The sequence below is a fragment of the Fusarium phalaenopsidis genome, assembly GCF_050370095.1.
Source record: "Fusarium phalaenopsidis strain FUZ10S chromosome Unknown contig_32302, whole genome shotgun sequence".
NCBI lineage: Eukaryota > Fungi > Ascomycota > Sordariomycetes > Hypocreales > Nectriaceae > Fusarium > Fusarium phalaenopsidis.
Genome location: NW_028145405.1, coordinates 5347317 through 5373257, shown reverse-complemented (window position 1 = coordinate 5373257; position 25941 = coordinate 5347317). Strand labels below are relative to the sequence as shown.

General features: G+C 53.7%; 8 protein-coding genes across 8 annotated transcripts; 4 read left to right on the top strand and 4 right to left on the bottom strand.

Annotated features, from left to right (window-relative positions):
- Positions 1–171: 171 nt before the first annotated feature.
- Positions 172–1772, bottom strand: LRP88_09017 (uncharacterized protein; the record flags this gene model as incomplete). The annotated part of the gene is made up of 2 exons (XM_083245513.1): positions 172–1661; positions 1721–1772. 2 exons carry the CDS (start codon positions 1770–1772, stop codon positions 172–174), a joined length of 1542 nt encoding a protein of 513 aa, XP_083100007.1.
- A 1098-nt stretch (positions 1773–2870) lies between these two features.
- On the top strand, positions 2871–4872 carry LRP88_09016 (amidase signature domain-containing protein; the record flags this gene model as incomplete). The annotated part of the gene is made up of 5 exons (XM_083245512.1): positions 2871–2995; positions 3064–3157; positions 3213–3699; positions 3755–3771; positions 3823–4872. The coding sequence occupies 5 exons, from the start codon at positions 2871–2873 to the stop codon at positions 4870–4872; spliced, it is 1773 nt and encodes a 590-aa protein (XP_083100006.1).
- Positions 4873–5047: 175 nt separating this feature from the next.
- On the bottom strand, positions 5048–6091 carry LRP88_09015 (uncharacterized protein; the record flags this gene model as incomplete). Its single annotated transcript, XM_083245511.1, has 5 exons — positions 5048–5209; positions 5262–5437; positions 5496–5675; positions 5734–5844; positions 6031–6091. 5 exons carry the CDS (start codon positions 6089–6091, stop codon positions 5048–5050), a joined length of 690 nt encoding a protein of 229 aa, XP_083100005.1.
- Positions 6092–7105: 1014 nt separating this feature from the next.
- LRP88_09014 (white-collar 2) lies at positions 7106–8767 on the bottom strand (the record flags this gene model as incomplete). The annotated part of the gene is made up of 3 exons (XM_083245510.1): positions 7106–7263; positions 7329–8526; positions 8642–8767. The coding sequence occupies 3 exons, from the start codon at positions 8765–8767 to the stop codon at positions 7106–7108; spliced, it is 1482 nt and encodes a 493-aa protein (XP_083100004.1).
- A 2258-nt stretch (positions 8768–11025) lies between these two features.
- LRP88_09013 (uncharacterized protein) lies at positions 11026–16287 on the top strand (the record flags this gene model as incomplete). The annotated part of the gene is made up of 3 exons (XM_083245509.1): positions 11026–11232; positions 11286–14982; positions 16238–16287. 3 exons carry the CDS (start codon positions 11026–11028, stop codon positions 16285–16287), a joined length of 3954 nt encoding a protein of 1317 aa, XP_083100003.1.
- A 164-nt stretch (positions 16288–16451) lies between these two features.
- Positions 16452–18194, top strand: LRP88_09012 (major facilitator superfamily-domain-containing protein; the record flags this gene model as incomplete). Its single annotated transcript, XM_083245508.1, has 1 exon — positions 16452–18194. The coding sequence occupies one exon, from the start codon at positions 16452–16454 to the stop codon at positions 18192–18194; it is 1743 nt and encodes a 580-aa protein (XP_083100002.1).
- A 622-nt stretch (positions 18195–18816) lies between these two features.
- On the bottom strand, positions 18817–20393 carry LRP88_09011 (uncharacterized protein; the record flags this gene model as incomplete). Its single annotated transcript, XM_083245507.1, has 3 exons — positions 18817–19620; positions 19675–20263; positions 20317–20393. 3 exons carry the CDS (start codon positions 20391–20393, stop codon positions 18817–18819), a joined length of 1470 nt encoding a protein of 489 aa, XP_083100001.1.
- Positions 20394–21299: 906 nt separating this feature from the next.
- Positions 21300–23588, top strand: LRP88_09010 (transcription factor domain-containing protein; the record flags this gene model as incomplete). Its single annotated transcript, XM_083245506.1, has 2 exons — positions 21300–21732; positions 21829–23588. The coding sequence occupies 2 exons, from the start codon at positions 21300–21302 to the stop codon at positions 23586–23588; spliced, it is 2193 nt and encodes a 730-aa protein (XP_083100000.1).
- Between the last annotated feature and the right edge of the window lie 2353 nt (positions 23589–25941).

The following is a 25941-nucleotide window of genomic DNA, read 5'->3' as shown; positions in this document are numbered from 1 at the left end:
TCAACGTTATCATGGAAGGGCCGACGCACAGATAACCAGAATTGTATTGTATTGTATTCAGAACGTCCTAATCCCGTCTATCTGACACGAAGCAGAAGCATCAGTTCCGCCAAACACCATAAACGCCTCCCAACATGAATCATATCAACAAACCCTCGCCGTACCATTGGATCAAAACACCGTCACCGTGTTGACGTGCCCATTCTTCAAAACCTCAAACACCATCCCTGGAAACCCGTAGAGTGTTGTCGTGGAATCACCGTTGGCTTCAGCTCGCCGGGCCCCGCTCTCTTCCCATCCTCCTAGGAACTCGCAGCTGCTTCCTGGGCTGTCTCCCCAACCTCGGTTGAGGACCATGCCTCGCTGTCGAGGTTGAGAATCGTTCCGAGGGAAGACAGATGCCCACGCCTCGTTCATCCGGTCTTCGATCTGCGGAAACGGTGTTTCTGAGTTGATGGGGTCTCCTCCATCGCCGGACGGGTCCAGATATGCAATCTCCCAGCGACATCGGCGATGGCGGTTGAACTCATATGAACCGGGAATGTTTCCGTGAAGAACCAGCTTCGTGGCGACTAAACGGTCGGGAGAGTGTGAGATGATGCCCTTTTGGGCCTCGGCCTCGGTGCCTTTCTGACCCGGGGGTAATTGTGAGGGTGGAACTCGGGTTGAGATGAGAATATCAAAGCCAAGATAGAAGTAGTTGTAGAAACACTCCCCAGTGGTGTTGACTCCGATCTGATCCTCAACAGCCTCCTCATTATCAGATGCATCCGATGCATCGTGCATAGAAGACTGATCCGTGTCGGTGAGTTCGTCCTGTCTGCCAAGGTCGGCGGCATTCGGACGAGCCTTGGTATTACTAGTTGTTCGCATTTTATGGATAACCATTTTCTGATCATTCCTGCGATAAATGGCATTTGGAGGTCCCAACTCCATGACCAGATCCTGCGGCGTAGTTTCGCCTAGGTTGATGACAAAAGAGTTGTTGGTCCACTTTCTGAAGAACTGTATCTTTCCACCGCCATACATCCGAATCAACGAGATTTCATCGGGATACACGTCTTTGCCTCGAGGGATAACATTCGTCGATTTGATGCTGGGCAGGATCTCAGTCCACAGAGTTGGGCGGGCATCGGCCCAGGAATCGCCGCTAAACACCGCCATCGAGGTCGCAACCTGACTCGACGCAGAGGCAAACGTCGAGACAACATCCTTTTCGGGAGAGTACTCGGAAGGGTGTAGTTTGAAGTTGAAGGCCACGCCAGGGTACGACAGGACGTAAATGCCGTGTTCCTGGCCTGCCACCGGAGGGATGAACTCTCCATCATATGTAGGTCCAAGTAGCCTATGATACACCTGTCTAAAAGTCGGTCCCGAGGTTGAGTCGTCCGGTATGGGAGATGTTGGTGTAGAGCCATTTACAGGCCTGACCAGGTCCCTCTCTTTAAAGGTGATGTGGTTCTTGGTAAAGTCGAGAACCTCGATCAGTCGTAGCCGCTGTTCAGGTCCGTCGAAACGAAGGCGCACACCGTTTGCTGGGAGATCAACTGCTACAGGTTCCGTGACGGGTCGGTCGGGGGAGTAGAGGAGCTCGATCTTGGGGAAGCGCTGGGGTTCGGCTTTGAGGCGGGTCAGGACATCGTGGAGAGTTGCGCCTAGGACTTTTGGGCAAACATCCCATGTCAGAGATTGCCAAACTGTGGAGGATACGGATACTCACCGAGGAAGCCCAGCGCCCGGCCGGGATAGAGCTGCGCGGAGAAGAGCGACATGGTCGTGGTTGTGGTTGATGGATGATCAACAAGCGATAGCTTATCGCATAAGCTATCCCTGGCGGGGTTGAGCTCGCTCTTGGATGAGCTTGGTAGCCTGTGAGTCGCTGCGCATGAGACGGCGGAAATGATGATAGTTGTATGGGATAAGTATGAGGCCCTTGGTTGGAGCCAAAGAGACGGATACTTTCAGAAAATGGTCACGGGCATGAATGTTTGAACGGTTTTGGTCCTTTGTCGAGTGAGGAGTGATAAAGCACCCCATGTGATGCAGTGACGCGGGGAGGGACAGGGACCTGGGGGGTCAAGAGCTGATGACGTAAGGCGACCACATGGCTCTCCCGTCACTTTGAGATTGAATTCACTCAAAGATTGTGTGTATCAACGAGACGATAAATACGAGTTACCCTTGATGAAAGACCGTTTTCAGTTGCGCGTCTAGACTGAACATGGCTTCATGGCTGTAGAGTTTGCCGCAGCTGGTATTCATTGAAGCTTCTGGAACGAGAGCTGAAGGGCTAAAGCCAGGGTGTCAGCACGGAGAGTAACTTTGTATTGCATCAAGTCACTTTTCACTCTTAGGTATCTTTATAAGATGATACATATCTTGCCAAGATATAAATTCAGGATAGACCATCTTGAGAGAGCGGTTCCAGATGCTTTCCATTAACGAACGATTCTTGCAGCGAACCTCGGCATCTATCATGTCAAAGGTCGGCAAGGTACCCAGTTCGGTAGCTTCAGGGAACCCTGGGGGCTTGCTAGCGGGTCTGTGCGTCATGACCAAGCCTTCTTGGGCCCCTGAAAGAGACGAGAAAAAGAGGAGACGCTGGCTTTGGTGTTCGGAGCTTGCGCCCATGGTTTGCGAAGCTTCCGCATGAGCTCCTTGTCAGCTCCTCATGCAACCTTTTTTTCTTTATTTTGACATCCATACCACCTCCTCTAACCTGTAACCTACTTCTTTTCGCCTTGCTTACTCCTCTGAGGTTCCCTTTTGTTTGCGGTGCCTCTCTTGAGAACTGTCCTTTCATGGGTTGCGTGTAATCTCATCGGATACAAAGAACCAACAGCTAGCTCATCGGAACACCACAGCTCATCATGGCGCCTCCATCCGACTTCGCCGACTATCCCAAGCCCGTCGAGGGTCCTGATGTGAAATACCACCGCAGGGTCGATAACAATCCCGTATTTCGAGGTCTACCCCTCGCAATTGGCGCTGGCATGTGAGATTCCAACCATTCCATGAATCTCACTCTTTCAAACCCACTGATCCTTTACCCAGTATCTCGAGAGTCGGATTCCTCCAGCAGCACTTTTGGGACAATGCTAGATTCGGCACCATCAAGGACATTCCTGATCTCGATGAGATGCCTTTTAGGTTTCATGTATACCTTGCTCTTCTATGCCTCGTAGACAGGACCTCGAGACTGACTTCCTCAGCCAACCGTCACTCCCTTGGGAGATACCAAGCCCATGCTCGAGTTTAAACCAGACTTTCTCAAGGCCAAGTACACCGACTCGCCGGCCCGCTACTACACCGTCGCCGAGTATCACGAAATGTTCAAGTCCGGCCAGGTGACGCCCCTTCAAGTTGCCGAGGCCCTTCTGCCCCTCATCACCAAGCCATCCGGCAAGTATTCCGACGCCTGGGTCGAGTCTCCCGGCAAGGACCATCTCGTTCTCGAGGCCGCCGAGGCTTCGACTGAACGGTATGCTGCCGGCAAGCCGCTGAGCATCCTCGATGGCGTGCCCATTGGTGTTAAGGATGACACTGCTGTCAAGGGATACTCCAACAATAACGGCATGAAGCATCACCCAGGTCTTCCCTATTTTAAGGAGAAGGAAGAATCTCTCTGGCCTGTCAAGATGCTTCAAGAGGCTGGTGCCGTGGTCATTGGCAAGAATTGTATGCATGAGCTTGGCTCAGGTGAGTTTCTCCCACTCTTTATTTCTGCATTTCATGATAGCTAACGGCCTGCTAGACACCAACGGATGCAATGTAAGCACTTTGGTTACATCTTACATCAGATATTAAAGCTTACATGCTTAGGTCGCCCAAGGAACTCCAACCAACTGGCACAACAAGTCCTACTACCCCGGTGGTTCTTCTTCCGGCGCTGCCTCTTCCATCTCCCTCGGCATCGTCCCAATTGCCGTTGGCACCGATGCTGGAGGCAGCATCCGTGTCCCAGCCGCCTTTAACGGAGTCTACGGCCTCAAGCCTTCGCATCAGCGTACAGTCTACATGAACAACACCATGTGTGTCACTGGCCCCCTCGCCGCCACTGTCTCGGATCTCACCATCGCCTACCGCGTCATGTCCCAGCCCAACCCAGACTGCGCCACTCAGAGCCGCTTCGGCTTGTCCATCCCGCCAGCTCCGGGATCTAACAAGGTCATGGGCATCTGCCGTGACTGGTGGGGTCAGGCAGACCAGCGTGTCAAGGATGTGTGCGAGCGAGCTGTCGATTACTTTGCCAACAAGTGCGGCTACGAGATCGTCGACATTTCCATCCCCTATCTCCCTGAGGCTCAGCTCGCGCACAGCGCCATCTGCATCGCAGAGATGGCCGCTGACGCCCGCCGCCGCGCTGTCAACCCGGCCGATTGGCTCACCCTAGTCGGCCCCGTTAACAGGGTCCTCATGTCCATCGGAGCCAAGACACCTGCGGGCGACCTGCTCAAGCTCAACGCTCTCCGTGAGCTCATCATGAGACACCTGGCATTCCTCTTCCAGAAGCACCCAGGCCTGCTCATCATGACTCCCGTGTCGCCCATGAACGGGTGGCCAATCACTCCCGGCGATGAAAAGTATGGCATGATTGATGGTGACAAGACCATCCACAGCATGAGCTACATCTTCCTGGCCAACATGACGGGCACGCCTTCTCTGTCGGCACCGGTGGGATACCTTGATCCTGATCAAGGTGAGGGTAAGTTGCCGGTTGGTTTGCTGGCGACAGGAGAATGGGGCAGTGAGGAGCAGCTGCTGGCCTGGGCAGCAGAGGCCGAAGATTATCTGCACCATGCAACTGAGACGAGTCGCCGTCGCCCAAGCGAGTGGGTAGATGTCATGAACCTGAACAAGGCAGATGCTTAGAGCACAGCTGGTCGTGTCAGGATTTCACGTGTGATTAGCGGCACAAGCGATAATGTTCAATATTTCATTTCATTTCGTTCCATTTCCATGCAGATATTTGCGCCGTGTCGTCATCTCGTACATTGTGTCAGCTCTGGACTCTTACGCAGTGTCTCTGCCTGTCTGAAGTGTCCGTTTATTTGTTCATAAACTTGGAGGCCATTCCTAGGAGGCCGCCCTGCTGCTCGCCCTGGTTCTTGAGGTACATCTTGAGGGCGACCTCACCGGCCTGCTGGACGACGCTCTCCTTGCTGGCGTCGGATGAGACCTTGCCCTTGGCGGCCTTGTCATCGAAGAGCTGGGGTTCAAGAGTCAGCAACTGAGGTTCATCAGGGTAAATAGTAACCAACCTTGCTGGCCTCGGCCATGGCAAGGCCAAGGAAAGCACTCTGGCTGCTGCTGCTGCTCTTGGTCTCGCCCTTGTTGAACAGCTTCAAGGCCTGCATGGCGGCCGCAGTACCCATGCTCTTGTCGTCCTCCTCGTCCTCGGAATCCTCATACGTCTTCTTGTGCTTCTTGATGGCGTCTAGTGATGACATTCAATAAGCCATAAACTCGTATAGGCACTAAGGGGCAGTACTCACCCTCCTCATCGAGGTCCTCGTTGGCGAGCTTGTTCTGCTTCTGCCCGAGCGAGCCTAGGATGTTGGAGAACAGGTCCTTGTCGCCCGAGGAGCCGGCGTTCTTGTTAGCTTCCTCCTTGGCGTGGTCGAAATCGAGGTTGCCAAAGAAGCTGGAGATGCCGCTGCCGCCGCCGTGTGACTCTGTTCCTGCGTGTTAGATGGGCCTTGCTTGATGATTTGGTTCATGGGTTGGACTGACGGACGCCACCGGGGGGAGGGTACTGCTGTTGCTGACCATACTGCTCCTGGCCGTACTGCTGCTGTTGTCCGTACTGTTGCGCGCCGCCGTACTGCTGTTGCTGGGACTGCTCTAGATGTCAGGGCAAACATTAGTATCTCTCGTGTTACATTGAGGTTGATTAGAAGATGAGAAATAGCCATGTCGTCATGATCTTCATGATGGCTCCGTCCAGCTCGGCTCTAAGTCGAGTGGAATGAGGGGCATCATGGAAGGGGCCATGGCGGGGTAAAAGCCATGAGAGAGAGGTAGACGCACCCTGACGCTTGTCCTTGTCGTCATCGAGAAAGTCCTTGGCGGCGCTGACGAGCTTGTCCATGATTTCGGCTTGCTGTACTTGGATACTCTTTGATGATGGGTTCGTATGTGCTGTAGAACGAGATTGATAAAGTCGATGATGGAGGGGAAATGGAGAGATGGAAGAGGGGCGCTTGAAATATGGATGGCACCCTCCGCGTCTCAGGTACATACGTATATGCCTTACACACAGCGTCTGTCCACCAACAGACGATGGCCATTCAGTCACTGGAGCTGACCCTGCTCATTCGCTCCCTCACTGGCGACGCGCAGCCTCACCCCATCCTTCTGTGCTCCCCTGTGGACGGCTGTGCCGTGACGTGGATCAAGAGCTGTGGAGAGCTGCCTTATTATGGGGAGCTCGACAAACTGCCATGACCTCGCTGTCCAATCACCGAGGATATGGCGTCGGCGTCTGTTGTTAGCTGGAGCTTGTTTTCAGCTGGCATTGCTCCAACTACTGCAACATCGCTCCGCTGCTCTGCTGCTGCTGGAGCTGTAACCGAGGCCTCCGTATCCGTACATCCATCCAGCTGAACAAGACTCAGTCAATAAGAGGGCACCCCATCACCACCAGGGCCTCCTCTCCGTGATACACAGATCACCTCAGACAACAGTATCAAATCAGTGTCAACTGTCTAATTTGTTTAAGTCATCCCAAGTCGCCCTCGTAATACCCCCTCACCCACTCAATGGGTCGCAACATGTGCCACATTGTTTGCGTCGGCACCTCTGGAGCTTGCGCCGTGTTTGCCAGATGCTCCATACACCCCTAAATGTCCATGCTACACTCTGAAAAAATCAAGATAATCATCAAGATCCGTATATCATATGAAAATCAACATAACAGCCGGCCGTGAGCGTCTCGTGTATCCCGCTTTCGCCTTGTAAATGCAAATAGAAAAGTCATCCCAACTCCTTCTCGTCAGAGACGCTGTATCATCTCTGCCGACCCCGACCAGCCACGGCTACCTTTTGCCAAACGCTCAAATCGTACTTGTATACTCGTACATCGTCAAGAGCTTTCGCCGTCGTCTCAAGCCATCGAGTGATCTATCGTCGGTCCTGGTGCGTGGTGGTGGTTGACACTGCTGTTCCTCTTCTTCTCCTTCTTGGCCCATCGCAAACCACAGGCGTTGCACAGCGTCTTTGGTCCGCTCGGTCCCTTTCTCCACTCTGGTGAATCCAGAGTTCCTGTTACCATTCAGTCAGTGCCTGTCCTGCCCGAAGCGTAGGCCTTGTCTCAAGAAACAACTTACCGCAGTCCGTGCACACATATTCTTCCGAAGTCTTGAGCTTCTTCTTCTTGTCGCCTGTTCGCGGGTCCCGTTCCATGGGGATTGCGATGCCTGCGTCTCCCTTAATCAGAGTCGGGCTGGCGTTGCCAGTCGTGATTCCTCGGCTCCGTTCACCCTCGATGTACCGTAAGCCCGTCAGCATCTCGATCGTCTCGGTATGCGATGCCCCTTCATATCGTGCCATCTTGTCATTGAGCGAGTCTGGTCGGCTGCCGGCTGCGCCCTCGAGGTTTTCTCGCGTTAGAGACTTGTTAAGCGCGGCCCGGTCCGCATCTGTGAGACCTCGATCAGTGCTCGGGCGGAAAAAGTTGGATGACACCCCAGTTCCTTCCGAAGGCGTCACATCTGAGCGACCTTCTTGACTCTGCATCCACTGCTTCTGCGCTTCGTCATTTTCGGCTTCCTCTTCGCGACGAAGTTCGGCAATGCGACGCTTTAGTCGCTCGTTTTCGATCTTGTGCTCGAGGAACGAGTCAAGAAGCCCGGCATTCTTTGTCGGATACGGGCGAGCCATCATGAAGACAGCTTGGCAGAAGGGTGACTGGTTATTGGGGTTGGGCGCAAACTTGGAGCCCGCGATATGAGCATGGCCGACAGTCTCAAAAATGGCAAACTCTCCATCCTTCTTCTTGAAACGGTAGAACAGCCGCAGCGGGTTTCCTGATGCAATCGACTCATTGAGTTCGGCCACGAAGACGCCCCGGTCATCTGGGTGGATCAGGTCCTTGAGGAAGATGTCCTGGATCTCCTCCACACTGTACCCTGTCACATTGAGAATACTGGGTGACGCGTATTTGATGCGACCGTTGGCATCAAGGATTTGCAAAAAGTCTCTGAGCTCCTCCACGACCTTGGCGGGCCAATTCCTTCGCTTGGTGAACTCGGTCAGAGTGCTGGCGCCTGCAAGGTTCATCTGGGCAAAGGCGCCTGCAGGGAGTGGCCCCGCGCCAGGGACGTTGTTCGCAGCTGTGTTGAATTGATTTTCGGATCTCGCGACAGACTCTTCAGTCGACGTTTGCGCATTTGGGCCACCGAATGAGCCCGTCATGTTCGATTCGTCGGCCGCGTCGAGGCCCATGGAAACGTCGTCCATGGAGCCGAGCATGTTGTTGTCGAGGAGGGCCATGATATCGGTGCTGTCCTGGCCATCTGCGCCCATCTGCAGAATCGGGTTAGCCGTAAGAGTCGCAAGCCAAAATAGCGCTGGCTCTGGCAGAGGGGGCCTCAAGTGGCCACAGCCTCGACCTCGGCCTCGCAGGGGAGTGGTGAATAACCTGACCACCCGTCATGTCCGGGAGAGAACCGATGTCGAGGTTGAAGCCAAAGAAGTTGAAGGTATTTTGAGGGGGGACGCCGAGAGGTGGAGGTGGAGGTGGAGGTGGAGGTGGTCCGTGGGACATGGCTGCGGCGTGTTCGTGTGGCGATCGAGCATCCATTTCCGTAAATTGCATTGGCGAAGCCCCAGTAAGGGTAGTTTCAGCGGCCTCGGGGGCGTCTGTGGCCGCTGCAGCACTGGGGTCAGCGGCAGTGAGATAGCGACAACGGGGAGTCGGAGTCTAGTTTGTGATGACACAGCAATGACGCGAAGAGCATGGGTGGAAGGGATGGATGGATGGATGGATGTATGGAAGCTTGAGAGAAGAATACTATCCAGTTAAAAACTGAGATCGCTATCACGGCTTCTAGTCTCAGACGATATGAGAAAGATTGAGAATGAAGGAGGAGAGACGATCCCAGACTGAGAATGAAGTGGAACGAAAAGAGATGACCAGTTTCTTTTGTTTTTTTTACCCTGCTCAGGCAGAAAGGGTAAATTGCATCAAACCAGTACCAAAGCTGGGAGAAGACAAAGAAAGCCCGAGAAGATGCCTGGGCGAGATTTGAGAGCTGAGCATGGATGTAGAGTAAGTAATATGAGAGACAGACGGAACACGAGGGAGGAGGGGTTATGAAATGAAAGCCAGGACGTTGCACGGGGTCCAGATAATCATGGATGGATAGGTAGGCGGGAGGCGGAAGGAAGGTACGAATACCTAAGCAGGCAGGGAAGGTAGGTAGGTGATGAGATGAAGAGGAAAATCGCCTCTAGAAACAACCTGGGGGAATACCAAAGTAGGTAGACAGGTAGCGTCCTAGAGACAACGACAAAGGCCCGCTTTCCGAGTCAAGTAGAAGGTCCGGAATCAAGACCCAAGATGCCAGTGAGCAGACCTTTATTTCCCTTGTTGACTGGCTAGGCCTGATGACAAGCAGATCGTTGTGGGCTCGGTCAAACATGGCACTTTTGGAGAATTCCCGTCTTCTACACATGGGAAAATGGCATTATACGTCATGCCCAGATGCTGCGCAATCATAGCACCACACCTTCTTGTGCCCAGGCCGGAGCCCAAGCTGGTCGGTGCTTTACTTGGCTGGGCAATTCTCACTGGCCTTTTCCAATGCCTTTATGGCTCAATCCACATGCTGGCCAATGCTGCTCTCCCAGTCCGGAGGAAATGCCCCGGGAAAAGCGGGCGTCCGGTCCTAGTGACGACGTCTCATTGATCTTACTGGCCTAGACAGCAACAGCTTAGCCTTTGTCTGCATCCTGCACGCCCTTAGTGGGTTCCATCGTAAGGGTCCAGCGGGCAGTAGCGCTGCCCGCTCCCACACTATCCAGCAAACCTACCTCAATTTGTGCGACGTCTCATTCGAGGCTCAGATACCCTGAGGCGTGAAGCGTCGATTTTGCGCTTCCGTCAGGATGGACGCACATCTTAACTTTCAGGGGGATCACCGCGGGGCCGCCTTAGGGGATCCATTTGCGCGGTCCCAGATCGTGGCATCGGCGAGAACCGAGGTCATCGAGAGAGCGGTCTGATGAGGCCAGAAAACCAAGATTGGTCTCACGAGACCATCTGAGGGAAACATGTCTTGAAAGTTGCTTCTTTCATGAAATCCTACACCGGCTGCAGGGCCCCTGTACCTCTCTGTTAGCAAGATAAGACATTGCTGAGAGGGAAAATCGACATCCATTTAGGTCTTCGTAGTGCAAGGGTTCAATCTCGTTTTTGGACCCTTCCGAATTTCAAGCCACGCCCATTCCCCCTCTGTCAAAAACGGCCCGCTCAGTGCCGTCGTTGCCCCTCAGGGTCCTGGGGCTCTCTGGCCAGTTTTCTGACGTCAATACGACGTAATTGTTGAGTCGGCTGCCCGGGAGGCTTTCAAGAAACTGAAGAACTTGTCATGATGGAGAACTGAAACAATGGCTGGATCGATGACCTCAACTGATGCCAAGCAGGAATCCTCAAGCCCGCATCTTTAGCCTTGCTGTAAAGAGGCAATGCTCCGGAGATTCCCTGGCATTTATGGATTCTTGAATAATCCGATTAGTGAACGAGAATTTGCTCAGGCTACGCTTTGATGGGAGAATACACTTGTTCCGTGTAAGCCCGCTGGAACTACGGTTAAATGTGAGGCACGTGACCTCGCATCTGCACTCGACGCGTTGGGCGCAACCTGTCGCGTCACCCATGCAATTCGACTTCAGCTGCCTAATCCACACTTGGATGCGCAGCACCCTTTCAAAGAATCAACTCCTTTGGACCTAGTAAATACTCTTGGCCCTAACATTGCGAACTTCGCTTTTACCCAACCCTCGATGCGGTAACCGCCCAGCATGTCGAAGATCGACAAGCTCTCCATCTCGGGCGTGCGCTCCTTCAGCCCTGCCGTCCGGGAGGCTATCCAGTTCAACACCCCACTGACACTGATCGTGGGATACAACGGTTCCGGAAAGACTACCATTATCGAATGTCTCAAGTATGCTACCACCGGTGAGCTGCCGCCCAACAGCAAGGGCGGCGCTTTCATTCATGATCCCAAGGTGCGATGCCACACTCCTAATGCTGGCTCTTTCATCCCTTTAACAGTCCCCAGCTATGTGGTGAAAAAGAGGTCATGGCCCAGGTGAAGCTGCAATTCCGATCGATCAACGACCGTCAACATGTCGCAACCCGAAGTATACAACTCACTGTCAAGAAAACCACCCGCTCACAGAAGACCCTTGACTGCTCCCTCGTTGTAGTCAACAATGGGGAACGTACAACTACATCGACCCGTACGGCCCAGCTGGATGAGATGATTCCCGAGCGACTTGGTGTTTCACCTGCGATCCTTGACGCCGTCATATTCTGTCACCAAGACGAGTCCCTTTGGCCACTGAGCGAACCTGCCGCACTGAAGAAGCGCTTCGATGAAATCTTTGAGGCCATGAAGTACACCAAGGCCATCGACAACCTCAAGGTGCTCAGGAAGAAGCAGGTCGAGCAACTAGGCAAACTCCAGAACGACGAAGCCCACAACAAAGTGAACAAGGACCGAGGTGACCGAGCCGAAAAGAGAATGAATGCGTTGCAGGAGGATATTGAGGAAGCCAGGGCCAAGTGCGAGTCCATCAGCACTGAGATGGACAACACCCAGGAAATCATCCGGGAAATCCGAGAGACAGCCAACAGCCATCTTTCAATCGTTCAAACCCTCAACACAAAGCGCGAGCAACTCGAGTACCGAGAAGAGGCCGTCAAGGAGCTTAAGGCTACGATAGATGAACTTCCAGAGGATGACTCTCGACTGGAAAGCGACCTTGCCCACTATGAAGACCGCATGCAGCATCTCCAAGAAGAAGCTGACCAAAACAAAACCCAGTACAATGAGTTGCAAAACGAGCTGGCGCGGTCACGGAAAGACCTGTCCACCAAACTCTCTGAGCAGGGCAAGCATCAGTCCGACAAGGACAAGTATGAGCGCCAACTCAAGACCCGTATGGAAATGATCCAGGAAACTGCCCAGACATATGGCTTCTCGGGTTTTGATGGTGATTTGTCTGATCACCAAGTGAAATCTTTCAATGACCGACTTCAGAAGCTCCTCAATGAGAAGAAGCGAGATTTGGAACGCCTCCAAAAGGAAAACTCGGTGGAGCTGGATCGAGCTACTGGTGTCATTACTGAGCTTGAGGGTCGCAAGGCTGCCCGAACGCAGGATCGCGTATCTGCTAAACAGCGGATGACTGCCATTGAGAAACGCACAGCTGTGCTCCACAACGAGTCAGGTCTGATTGATGTAGATGAGGGTGCCAAGGCTATCCTAGATGGGCAGATGCAAGACCTAGACAGCAGGTTCCAGACATCTCAGAAGGCCTTTGAGAACGCAGACTGGGACAATCAACTCTCGAGCGAAAATGACAAGCTTCATCAACTCGAGAATGAAAGCGACAAGCTGGGCAGAGAGCTGGTCGAGTGTACTCGTCTCGCCTCAGAGAGAGCTCAACTCGACTACAGGAAAAAGGAACTTGCTGACCGCAAACGCAAGCTTGATACTCTGACAAGCACGTGGAAGGCAAAGCTGGATAAGATCATTGGTAGCGATTGGGAGCCAGAATCGCTTGATGCCAAGTTCCAGTCGGTTGTCAAGGACCAGAACAAGGCTGTAATGGACGCTCAGAAGCGTCGCGACCAGACACGCCAGAAGCAACAGAAAGTGGAGTTCAGAATGAGAACTGCGAAGGAATCTCTTGACAGGAAGTCAAAGGAGGCCACGACCTGTCAGCAACAGGTCGTCGATGCTCTCCAGACGGTTCGAGACCATGCGATTGTCGAGGACTACACTGAGGAGGTTGAGACGGTAGAGCAGCAGGTGGAAGAGCTGAGGAATGACCTGAGTCTCTTTGACGCTCTTGTGGATTACTACAACAAGTGCAAGCGTATGCTCGACTCAAAACGAAAGTGCTTGCTCTGTGAGCGTCACTTTGATGACAACCAAGCTGCAAGCTTGGAGCGTTTGAGCAAGAAGATTGAGAAGAACCTCGACCCCAAGGGCAAAGTCGACACTGAAAAGGACCTGAAGGAGACAGTGGCGAGCCTTGAAAAGTTGCGATCGGTACGATCAGCTTACGACACCTATGAACGGTTGTCAGCTGAACTCCCGTCCCTTCGCGACGAATGCAAGGCCGTTGAGGCCGAGTTTGACGCTCTGGAGAGACAACTTGAAGAGCAAACGTCGGTTGTGTCGGCCGAGGAAGAAAAGCAGAAAGACTTGGAAGATATGTCCAAGACTGTCATGAACATTACCCAGACTGTCAGGGATATCGGAGAGTCAGAGAATCAGGTTGATCGCATCATGTCTCAGCAGATGTCGGGCGGTGCAACTCGAAGCCCTGACGAGATCCACGAGCTTCAGGCTGGCGTGTCTGAGCAGATGAGGAGCCTGAAGAACCGCATCTCCAAGTTGACCACAGATCGTCAGCGCATGAAAGATCAGCTAAGCGCGCTCGAGCTCGAGAAGAGTGAATTGAGAAACCAGATTAGCCGTGCAGCTGGGCAACTTGACAAGAAGAAGGATCTGCAAACTCAGATTCAGGCTTTGAAGGAGGAACTCTCACACCAGCGAGAGGTGATTCAACGTGCCGATGAAGAATTGGAGAGCATTGAACCCAGCATCAACGAGGCAAGGTCCGCACGGGACGATGTACTTCGACGTGGTCGATCGAAGGAGCAAGTCATTGCTGACGCGCGTGACAATGTTGCCAATTCTGTCAGCGAGATGAAGATGATGGACACGGACATCCAAGACTACATCGACCGAGGCGGCCCCTCCAATCTTGCTTCCAACCAGCGTGCCATCGCCACGCTTGAAAAGACGATTGCGAACACTGAAAAGGAGGTGACAGACCTCACAGTCCGCACAAACAAGCTGAAGCAAGATATCGATAACGGAGACCGGAAAAAGAAGAATATTAGGGATAACCTCAACTACCGCAAGAATCTTCGCACTATCGAGGTCATCCGCGGGGAGATATCCGAGCTCGAAGACCGCAATGCAGACGAAGACTATGAACGTCTCCAGGCCGAGGCTCGTGCGCATGAGGACCACTACAACCGCCTTCTTGCGGAGCGAGGCTCTGTCATGGGAGCCATGAAGACCAAGGACGAGGAGCTCGGAAGACTGCTTCAGGAGTGGGAGATGGACTACAAGGATGCCAAGAGAAAGTACCGCGAGTCACACATTCGCGTGGAGACTACCAAGGCTGCGATTGAAGATCTCGCGCAGTGCAGTTCGGCCGTTGACAAGGCGGTCATGCAGTTCCACTCGATGAAGATGTCTGAAGTGAACCGCATCGCTGGCGAGTTGTGGCAGAGCACATACCAAGGCACCGACATTGACACAATCCTGATTCGTTCAGACAACGAGTCAAGCACGGGCAAGCGTAACTACAACTACCGGCTTTGCATGGTCAAGCAAGACACGGAAATGGATATGCGTGGCCGATGCTCAGCTGGTCAGAAGGTTCTCGCATCCATCATCATCCGTCTGGCGTTGGCCGAGTCGTTCGGTGTCAACTGTGGTCTCATTGCGCTCGATGAGCCTACGACCAACCTGGACCGCGACAACATCAAGAGTCTGGCAGAGAGTCTGCACATGATCATCAAAGCTCGCCAGGCCCAGAGCAACTTCCAGCTGATCGTTATCACACACGACGAGGAGTTTTTGCGACATATGAGATGCAGCGATTTCTGCGACAGCTTCTTCCGTGTCAAGCGTGACGAGCGTCAGAACAGTGTGATTTCCAGAGAGAGTATCACCAAGATTTTCTAATTGGAGTGGTGGCCAGGTCCATGAGACGATGGTCATGTAGAAGAGAAATATTCTGAACGCTCAGCGAGCAAGGGAAAATGGCGCTGGTATCTTGAGGTTGGGATTGGCGTTGGGCATGTACAATTGTCACATTTACTGAACATGGATGTATTACTACCACACACTGAAGCTGCGGACTTTTAAGGTATGAAGCTCATGCGAATCTCCCCAAAAGGAGAACCGGTCAGTCGGGTTGTGGTTTTCGGTTGGCGAAGAGATGCGCGTGGCTTGCATTGTCCAACATGTCAGTTGAGACATAACGCATAGGCTGAGAAGGTGGTCGCTGAGGCCTGCCATGTGGGTGGTTGAGACATGGGAAGATCCATGGATCCAGCTCCTGTCAGACATGCTTCCATGGTGTGGGAGAGCGGAATGCGGTTCTGCATTTGCGGAGTTGTTGATGAGGTCCAAGTCCAAGATTCGTCTAACTTCCAAAAACGTTCATGGGGACGTTTCGGGCACTTGTGGTGGCTGATGAAGTGCCGCCTTTTCGGATCAGAGACTTGTCGTGGCTGACCAAGTACCATCTCAACTGCCTGAGCGGCCAGGTTACCATGTCGACAAACCTCGACAGAGCCAGCGTCTCATCGGCGAGGTGAGTCATCCTTGTCCATGTTAACCAGATCTACGCGGCAACTGGATGAGCATCTCGTCGCAAGCTCGGCGATAGGAGCCAGTGCATGACTATGAATCATGACGCGGCGCGAGTCTCGACGACGGGGATGACGTTGAAGAGACCAAGACCAATTACAGTACTGTACCAGACCAACATAAGACGGAACCTAGGGTGATTCCGAGAGATCTTGGGCGTCGTCCCCGCGACGAAGGATCGGAATTACGAACCGGCAATAAGTGACTAAGGGTGCAGACTCCACACCCTCCTCGGTTGAATCTCAGTTTGGTTGACGCTTCAAGGAACTATTGCTCCACCCTCCAAGAGGCCCCAGCCCAAGCTTCATTCGCCGAATTACCTAACGAAACGAAATGGCACTTGACGACGACTCCATTGCGCCCTGCGAGCCGGGTAGCCGTATTAGGGAGTTGACCCCCGGTCCTCGGAGAAGAGAGCATGCCGAAGTCTCTGCTTTTCCTACCCCCTCGACTCTCGAGCACCAAACAATGCCGACCGGGTTGCTGAATTGGACAAGGTGAAAAAGGTGAAGAGGTTGCGTTGTCGACGATGCAGCAGATATAAGTACGACGACTGATTCCTCGGAAACACTCTGGCGACAAGACAACCAAATAGCAGACTGCACTGCACTGCACTGCATTGTTGATTAGCAATCCTCGACGCGGTCTACGGCGCCTTCCGAACAAGGTCTATTGCAACTACATTGGCAATTCTCAATTCAATTCATTCACGGAATTTCCGCTTCTTCAGTCTTGTCAGTTTTGTCAACTGTCTTGACAATGGCGGCCTCGACGACAAATCCAAACCAGAGGATCAGTTCTGAGACTACGCTCGACGACATTGAGCGAGACGGGGCTGCTCCTTCTTCTCCTTCCAATGCAGTTGCAGATCCAGGAAATGCCCCGACGGCAGCTCCTGCCCCGGAGGCTGGGCGGACCAAGCTCCAAACCTTCCTGATCATGTTTGCGCTCGGGCTGGCGCTCTTCCTCGCGGCCTTGGATGTCACCATCATCACAACTGCTGTTCCTACGATATCCAACGAATTCAAGTCTAGTCAGGGCTATATCTGGATAGGAAGCGCCTATCTGCTCGGAAATGCTTCCTTCCTCCCAACCTGGACGAAGCTGTCAGACATATTTGGGAGGAAGCCCATCATCCTCGTGGCGGCCGTCACCTTCTGGATCGGATCTCTACTATGCGCCGTGAGCAATGGTATGGCCATGCTCATCGCCTCGCGTGCCATCCAAGGCGTTGGAGGAGGTGGCCTGGTGGTACTCCCCAACATCGCCATCAGCGACCTCTTCTCCATAAGGAACCGAGGCATGTACTTTGGCATCTTGGGTATGGTGTGGGCGCTGGCCTCTGCTGTCGGTCCCATCCTCGGCGGCGTCTTCACCAGCCAAGTCAATTGGCGCTGGTGCTTCTATATCAACCTGCCCCTGTCGGCCGTTGCCATTGTCATCCTGATCTTTGTCCTCAAGCTGCACAACCCTCGGACGCCGATGAAGGAGGGTCTTTTGGCTCTCGACTGGCCGGGCAGTTTGCTCATGATCGGCGGCACAATCATGTGGCTGCTGGGAATCGAGCTCGGAGGTGTCAGTTTCCCCTGGGACTCGGCCACCATTATCTGCCTCCTCATCTTTGGCGTCGTGACGTCTGGCATCTTTCTCCTCTATGAGTGGAAGGTTGCCAAGTTCCCCATTATGCCTCCCTATCTCTTCCACAAACAAAACAGCAACGCGGCCTTTGGGCTGGCCTTTACCCATGCCTTTGTCTTCATGTCTGGCAGCTACTGGCTCCCGCTATACTTTCAAGGCGTGCTCGGTGCATCGTCTCTGCTTTCTGGCGTTTATCTGCTACCCTTTGTACTCTCCCTGTCGTTCGTCTCGGCCGCGGCCGGCATCATCATCAAGAAGACGGGTCGCTACAAAATAGTCATTGTCTCGGGCATGTTCGTGACTGTCCTGGGCTTTGGCCTGCTCATCAATCTTGAGCCGCGCGCCAACTGGGTCAAGATCATCATCTTCCAGATCGTCGCGGGCATTGGCATTGGCCCCAACTTCCAGGCGCCTCTGATCGCGCTGCAGACAAACATCGAGCCGCGAGACATTGCCGCCGCCACCTCGACCTTTTCACTGATCCGTCAGCTCGGTACATCTGTGTCGGTTGTCATCGGCGGCGTCATCTTCAACAACGAGATGGAGAGGCAATACCCCAAGCTCGAGCGGGAGCTGGGCCCCGACCTGGCGAATTTGCTGTCGGGCTCCAACGCGGCGGGCAACGTACAGGTTGTGGGCGAGATGGGCGGCCACGAAGGCCGGGTGGCCAAGACGGCCTACTGGAAGAGTCTGCAGACAATGTACATTGTCTATACCTGCTTTGCTGGTCTGGCCCTGATCATTAGTACGATGATCAAGCAGGTGAACCTCAGCAAGGAGCATCAGGAGCACAAGACGGGCCTCATGTCGCTCAAGGGGAGGAAGGACACAAAAAATGACAACGAAAAAGCCACTGACAACTAACCGGGTGTTTAACATGCTCTCACATAGGCTCAACCCATGTAGAGTTGGATTGCAGTTTTGGTACATATGTCCTATTATTCGTGTCTCAAGCGTAGCATTTAGATTGTAATGTAATTAAAAGTTGTTCATTTCGTTCAATTTCCTCTTGCGAAGCTCAATCCTCATAGCATGTGATAAGATTCAAGTTGTTTAACCTCATAGCATACCCAAAGGGCAGATCAAGGCAACCCAGTCAGAGAGATACAGTTTTACACACAATCAAGCCATCATGTGATAAGATAGGAGGGTAAACTACCTAACCTAGGTATCGGACAACTTGGCTATCTGATATCCATAGGTACCGTTAGGGTATAGTCACCAGATACTCATCAGTGTCTATTCTTTTCGCTATCTAATCGCAGTCTTGCTATTAGAAGGGAAAAAAATCCTAAATCATAGTGATAGGAGTAAAGTCTCTTCTAACCATGGCGCAAGACATGAATCCACCAAAGAGCAAAGCTGAGAGACATCACTCTGTTGAGAAACTCGGAGAGCCATCATTCATTCAAAGTCTCCCCGGTTTCTAAATTACCATGGTCTTTCATAAGCATAACAAGTCTACCTGCTCAGTCTAGTCCATCGTTCAAAGCAGCTTCTCTCCCTCCTCGAGCGTCCTCTTCCACTCCTCATAATCAAACCCGAGATCCTCAAGCTTCTTGATCTCGTGCCTCTTCTCCCCCACGGCCCGGCTCGCGAGCTTGATCTTGGGCACCCTCTCCCTCACCCAGCGCTTGTCCAGTCCCCAGTATGGAGGCATCTTGCCCTCTCCGTCGTTCTCGAGCCCCAACTCGGGGGCCTTGGGGGCCGTCTTGCTCAGCTCGTATAGACGGTTGATGTAGTCTACGTCCTCTGGAGAGTGCATAAGGTGAATCGCCTTGCCGGAGCCCTTCTTTTCGTGCTCACTTTCTATCCATGCCTCCATTTCTGCCGTTTTAGGCGCGCTGAGTCGTCCAGACCAGATACGCGCAGCAACTGCGCTCTGCGCCTCGGCGATAGGAAAAGGTACCACACGTTGGGGAACGCTGAGGAACGCAAGGGTTGGGTCAGCCGTGTAGAGGATCTGCTCCCACAGGTGCGCCGCGTAGCCTCCATCGGGAACGACGACAGATGGATCCAGCGACTTGAGGAAAGGATACGAGTAGTGAAAGCCCGTGCAGAAGATGACAGCGTCAATGTCGGTCTCTACCTGGTCGTTGGCGAAGCGGACACCGCGCTTCGAGGGGAGGAACTCAACGATCTGGGGCACGTTGGCGGCCCATGACTCCTTGGCCGAAGGTATCACTGTGGGCTTCTCCTTTTCAGAGATAAAGATGGGATGCTTGGCGACTGCAGACAGCTGGGCGCTCACGTCGACACCAGACGCTGAGTTGCCAACAACGATGACTTTCTGTAACAATGTCAGTAAGCGTGGGTTGCGAAAATTGTGCGCGATATTGCCTACCTTGTCCTTATAGTCATTAGGTCGACGGTAGAACTTGGAATGTGAAATGGCACCCGGATACGCCTTGTCAAACTCGACAAGTCCAGGAATATCTGGGATGAAGGGGTCATTATAATGGCCACTGGCCACCACAACAGCGTCAAACTCATCCTTGGTCGCCTTGTTCGCCTTCAAATCAAGCACCTCGACCTGCCACGGCTTGGACCGATCTGGCCCGGGCTTTTCGATACTCAAAACCTGGGACTGGTACGAAATGTGTGGAGTGATGTCCTCGGCATACTCCTTGAGGTACTGCAACACAGCGCTATGTCGGGGAAACAGCGATGAGCCCTGGGGGAACTCCTTGTCGGTGTAGTTCATGAGCGAGTGGGGGATGTTGGTCTCAAGCAAGTCGTAGATGGGCGACATGAACTCGACTTCCCCGCCGTCCTTGGGCCACAGAGCTTGGTCGGGGAGGCTGCTGGGCCGCGTTCTCGGAACAGAGAAGCCATTCTCTCGGGCGAGGGGTGTGTAGTTCCAGACACCACCTGGAGTAGCGCGTTGTTCAAAGATGTGAACCTTGGAGAATTTCTTCTCTGCGAGTAGGTATCTAAATATTTGTTGTTAGCTCTCATAAGTCGCAATTGGCATCACGAGACGTACTTGGCCGCTGCAAGACCACTTGGGCCGGCGCCAATGATGGCGATGCGGCGAACCTGAAGTTTCTCTGCCAGAGGCATTGGAAGTCGATTTAATGCCAAGTTCCTTAAATATTCTTCTGAAGGTTACACCAAGCAGACGCAAAGGATATGCCGTGAATGTGTTGAATATGTGTGATGGAATGAACAAGCAGGGAGGACCGTAGGACGGCTGAAGGCGTGCTTCGGCCGTAAGGCTTCCTAATAAATATCTTGGAACTCAACCGTCAAAACTTCACGTCAAGCACCCGCGTGGTCTCATTTGACCATCTGAAATCCACGCCGCCGATGGATCCCGCAAAATAGCCTCATGGGACCCTGTAGTTGTGACTTGGAGCCGGTCCGCTCCATCCTCCATCCTCCATCACGGATGGCCTGATTGCCCAATTGGGCCCGATTTCCAATTATGGCAATCCCGTGTCGGGCTCCGCGCGACGCCGACTCCGGGCATCGGAGCTTGCCCGCCTGCCCCAGCTTCTCCGGTCCTGGTTGATGTTTTAGATCTGGATAATCCTCCAGAAAGAAATCCCATATCTCCGACCTTGTCGTATTCCCATATGCATGAATCCTCACCATTGACAAAGCTAACGGGTTCGCGGCTCGGTCAACTGCCATTAGTGTCGTAGCGGCTCAAAGTCTGATAACGTCCCCTCTTGATTCCAGGGCTATCACCTCGTGCAAGCACGCAATTCGGTCCACCTTCGTCAACAACGGTCAGGATGGCGCATGCGGCTCCGTGTCGAACAGGAACCGTCGTCAAATGAGATGCTTGCCTTTTTTCTCCTCTTGGGTACTCTCCTGAATGTTGGCAGGTTCCAGCTTCACTGCATCTGTCGTCGTCCATCTGTATGGCAATCCATTCACTGACAACTCAGTCGGCTCTCTTTTGCCTCACCAGGGCCAGTTGATTCCAAGGCATGACGCTCGCAAGAGCCCCGGTTTCCCGAAATGGCATCTGATATGAAGGCTTCGATCCACCGCTTCCGCCTCCGCAGGGTGTCTCCATCCCCGAGAGATGCCGGTCGGGCCCGGTCCGCTTCACCTCCAGTGTCTCCTGATAAGCGGCTGCAGGAGGCACCCCAGCGAGATGCGCAACTTCGCCGACAGGATGGACAGCAGCAGCAGCAGCCGAGACAGCCTCCGCCAACGGGTCGGGGCTCGGGAGGGAGACCCATAGCTCCGGCCTGTGATCGCTGTCGCAGTTTCAAAAAGAAGTGCAGTCGCACCTATCCCGTGTGCTCACTCTGCGCCAGCGCCGGCCAAAGATGCTCTTACACTAGCCCTATTGCCAACGCGGAGGCGCAGGCCCACCAGCTTCGCTCGCGTGTGCAATGGCTTAGTCGCTATATCGACGAGAACCTGCTCCCGCCAGGTCAGCAGGGTGGGATAGATGCCATCGAAACTGGAGTCGATCTAGGCCCCGTGCTCAGCGGTGGGCAACGGAACGGCGTGGGGCCTTCCACAAACTCGGGCGCAGCATCATCGCCCCTTTCAAGGGCTCCGGGTCCGGCGACCCCTCCGTTGGATACCACTGGGCCTCTCCCGTTGATCCGTGGGCGTGACCATCCCATGACTGGGCAGCAGAGCAGTGACGTGCGAATAGAGGACAGAGATCCGGGCACCGTGAGAACCACGAGCAGTCATCTCTCTTACCAAGCCTCGAGTGATGGCTCTGTCACCAGACGGCGGTTAATCGCTCGACAAGCCCTTCCTCCCGATATTGCGCCAAGTCGTTTCGTGGATGCCTTCTTTCGCCATGTTAACCGAGCGTATCCTTTTGTGGACCAGGTCAAGATACGCCGTGACCTCGAGTCCCTAGGAGATGCTTCTCCTGCAGACCAAGATCCTCCCATGACGTTGCTGTACCTTGTCATGGCCATCGGATGTACATCTCTAGTACGGGCAGGACAAATACCGAGCGACACGGCCAAGCGATTTGATGTAGTCTATCCAGACATCATTCAGGAGTGCCTTTGCAATGAGGGCGTCGAGTCGGTACAAATCCTCGTTCTCCTGGGACTGTACTCCCTTTTTGATCCCACAGCGACCTCCGCATACTTTATCGTCGGCATCGCTGCTCGCCAGGCCATGGTCATCGGGTTGACACGGCCAGATGACCAACCTCGTTCACCGGCTGAGACGGAGCTCAGGCATCGACTATACTGGAGCATCTTCGTCCTAGATCGCATGATGGCTGCGTCTCAAGGCCTTCCGGTGGCATTAACGGATGAGCACGCCAGCGTTCCGCTCCCAGGGCTCACGGTTGAAGAGTTTGCGAGTACGGATAGAGCCGTATATGCTCGAAACCTGCAGACGAGCCGGCATGTCATACAACTTCGGCAACTGGAGTATCGGATTCTTCACGCAGTCCATCTGCAACGAACCGCAGAGACTGCAGGTATCTCGTCTTTGGATCGACGCGCAGTGCTCAGCAGCTTGAGGTCAGAGATCGAGGACTGGTACAGCAACGGGTGCCTTATGTCGCCAATGGAGGCCGACAACCTACCTATTCACAGCAGTGTCACCTGGTTGAGCGCACAGTATTACCACTTACTTGTTCTCCTTTACTTCCCCAACCACTTCAATAGCGCTGCAGCGGCGGTGCCTCGGTCAGAACTGCTCGAATTTGCTCGAAAGCAGCTCCAGGCCAACTCAGCTCTCCTGCAGCAACGGCAGCTACCGCTGAACCGGGTATCACTGTGCAGGTTGCTACCCGTGTGTCTGGTGTTGATGCACGACTTTGTGGCATCGTACGGCTCAAACGATTGGGGAGCACAAGGACCGACACCGTTCGCAGCCAGGGACGAAGTAGCCGTCCTAATCACAATCCTAGAAGCATTCCCGAAAGGATGGACGGTAGCACACGAGGCAGCTCGCATAATCCAACAGTTTGCGGGGGTAATGACAGGACACGGAAGCATGGCGACTGCGTACTTTGGTACACAGACAGTATTCCCGGCGACGGGCAAGGAGAGCGTTGAAGAGCTGGTGAGGCCTTGCATCACAAGTTTCACGGGACTATTGCACCAATTTCTGGGAAAGGCGACATGCTTCCAGGCGATCGAGTATGCTGCTGAAACGAAGGAGGTTGAAAAGATTGGGCAAGTTGGAGTCGCGGCGCAGCAAACCACGACGAACTCACTGTGGTTGAACGGAACGGATTCAAACGCCGGGGGCGTGAACGAGGAGGCTGTGCTCGGGTATGGATGGGGTTCCTGGGATCTCGATTTCCTTTGAGCCTTGACTCTGTTGGGGTTAGTTGATGTTGATGGATGTTAATGTGAGGTTGGGTTTTATAGATGGATATATGGCGTTTGCGGAAGAGTGGTGGTTTTTAATAATGTGCAGGTTGGTCACTGGAGGCAGGTATGATCGCGCACCCACAGCGCCTACCCAATACCAGATACCACCAGCACCACATGAGGGCAGACACGGTCAATTCCATATCTAGCGATTAATTAAAGACAAGGTTAACAGCAACGCCGGTCTCCCGCCGCCACGTCTTGAACCGTTGTTGATCACGATCGCGCGTTGGTGCATTCCAACGGCGAGACAAACATCTGCATCAAGCAAGGTATCGAATGGCTGGAGCAAAGCTAAAATCGAGGCTCTGCTACCGGGGCGGGCTGCTCCCGCATCTGCACTCGGTTCAAAGGGGAAGTGTGCATCAAACAAGGCTAGAATGATACATGTCACAGCATCAAGATCCATCGCTTCAAGTTGCAAAGCCCCAAGTGACAGTCAGTACCTGATCTGACATCCATCTACTCTCTGGCACTGACGGTGACAGTCGTACGGGCAGGCCGGGATTGAAGATGACGACAACAACGAGAAGCAGCAGCAGAGCGGGTATTGGCATTGGACGGTAAATGGACATTTACGAGCTGACGTGCATCCGACTGGGGACTCTCCCAGTGGCCAGAATTATTTATGGCATACGTGGGTGGATCGCGATAGACGATTACTACAACGTCTCATATCAGGGACACGAGCGCGAGTTGTCCCGAGCAGGGCAGCTTCGGCCAACAGGGCAACCTAGATACAGTAAGCGGCTGCATTACTGTATGACCCCAGGCCCTGGAATCAACACGGAATCAGGGGATGCCGTCCGTGAAGAATCGAATCCCCAGTGTGAACTGGCAATCATGAAAATACTGCACTGCACTGCAGATCACGAGTGGGTGGACAGCTTCCCAGGCTTTCGACATACACTCACCCTCCTCCTCCTCAATTTGACTGCACTTTCGATTACCTTTTATCTACCCGTGCATCGAGCCCGTTGACGTGGTTGGAATGAGGTGGCTGGCGGTTGACTGTGATAGGGCTGCATGTGAAAGGAGCGGTAAATGATAAATCAACCCAGAGGAGCGCTCAACACCAGATGAACTCCCAGCCATCACTTGGTTCTTGTCTGCTGTTTTTAGCACCTTGCTGTATGCACTGCACAGCACAACAACCGAGGCCTCCTCGCGCTAGCCCATCCATCCATTGTCACCTCATGGATCATTGATGGAGGGGAAGCTCTGTGAGACCCCTTCCCCATTGAAGGGGGGCAGCGTGACGGCATCTTGAGCAGAGGTGGCTGTGACTGGGCTGAGTCCGACGGACATTGCATCCAAGCCCCGTGCTTTGTAGCCGCTGTTAGTGAGATCATGTCAGGCTGGCACTCCACACCCATCTGCATGCCGGGGAGGCTCTCCTGGGGTCGCATACACTAACAAATTGACCGCACCACTTGCACTGCCTCACGATTGCTCCCCAGGACTGGGCATTCTCGTGGGCGATCGCCATAGCCCTCTGCAATCTCGAAGCCCGGCAACGGGACTCGAATGGCGATATGCAAGGTTGTCATTAATTAAGTTGTCCTACAAGGCGTCTAGCACTACCTAATGCAAGTACAGTAGCTCTAGATGGCACCGCCCATCGTGGCCGGCAGTTCCCATGCCATGCTCTGGTCTCTCATGGGATGGGATCCCTCCAAGGCTGATCATGCACACACAGTGATTAGTAGCTCTCCGCCAAGTCTGGAGGCTAGAGACGCAGCATCCCGCGTCTACGGTGCCGCCCCCGTCAGTCAGCCCAACGCCTTGCTACCGGGTCGGTTCTGTTCGGCGTGTCTAGGCTAGGACTCGGCCAGGACATGAGCTGGCCGGCTGCGTCATAAATGCCGAGACGGCCCCAGTAGTGTTCACCGAGCAGTCTCCTACATGCTCTCTCATTCACTTGCCGGTCACGGTGCGAGATACGAAAACAGTGCATCCTCAGCCGACCGAGAAATATCAACAAGTCTGAGACAGATTGCACTCGGCACCCAGTCCATCGAAAGTAGGAATCCACTGGGGCTTGCGAATTTAGCGGCCCAAACCCACTGGACTGGCTAACTAGCAGACACTGGCTGCACCCACCGCCGAGTCCCGTCCCCCCAGGAAAAAAAAACGCCTGGACCCCTGCCACCCCTTGCCCTGCCACCCCTGTCCGCCCATCCACTCCATTTCTGGGCTTCCCACCCACTCATCCTGGGCGCGCTCTCTTTTAACTTGGCCAGGCCTGGCCTGTTTCAGCGGCCTCGAACTGGACCTTGCTCTCTGAC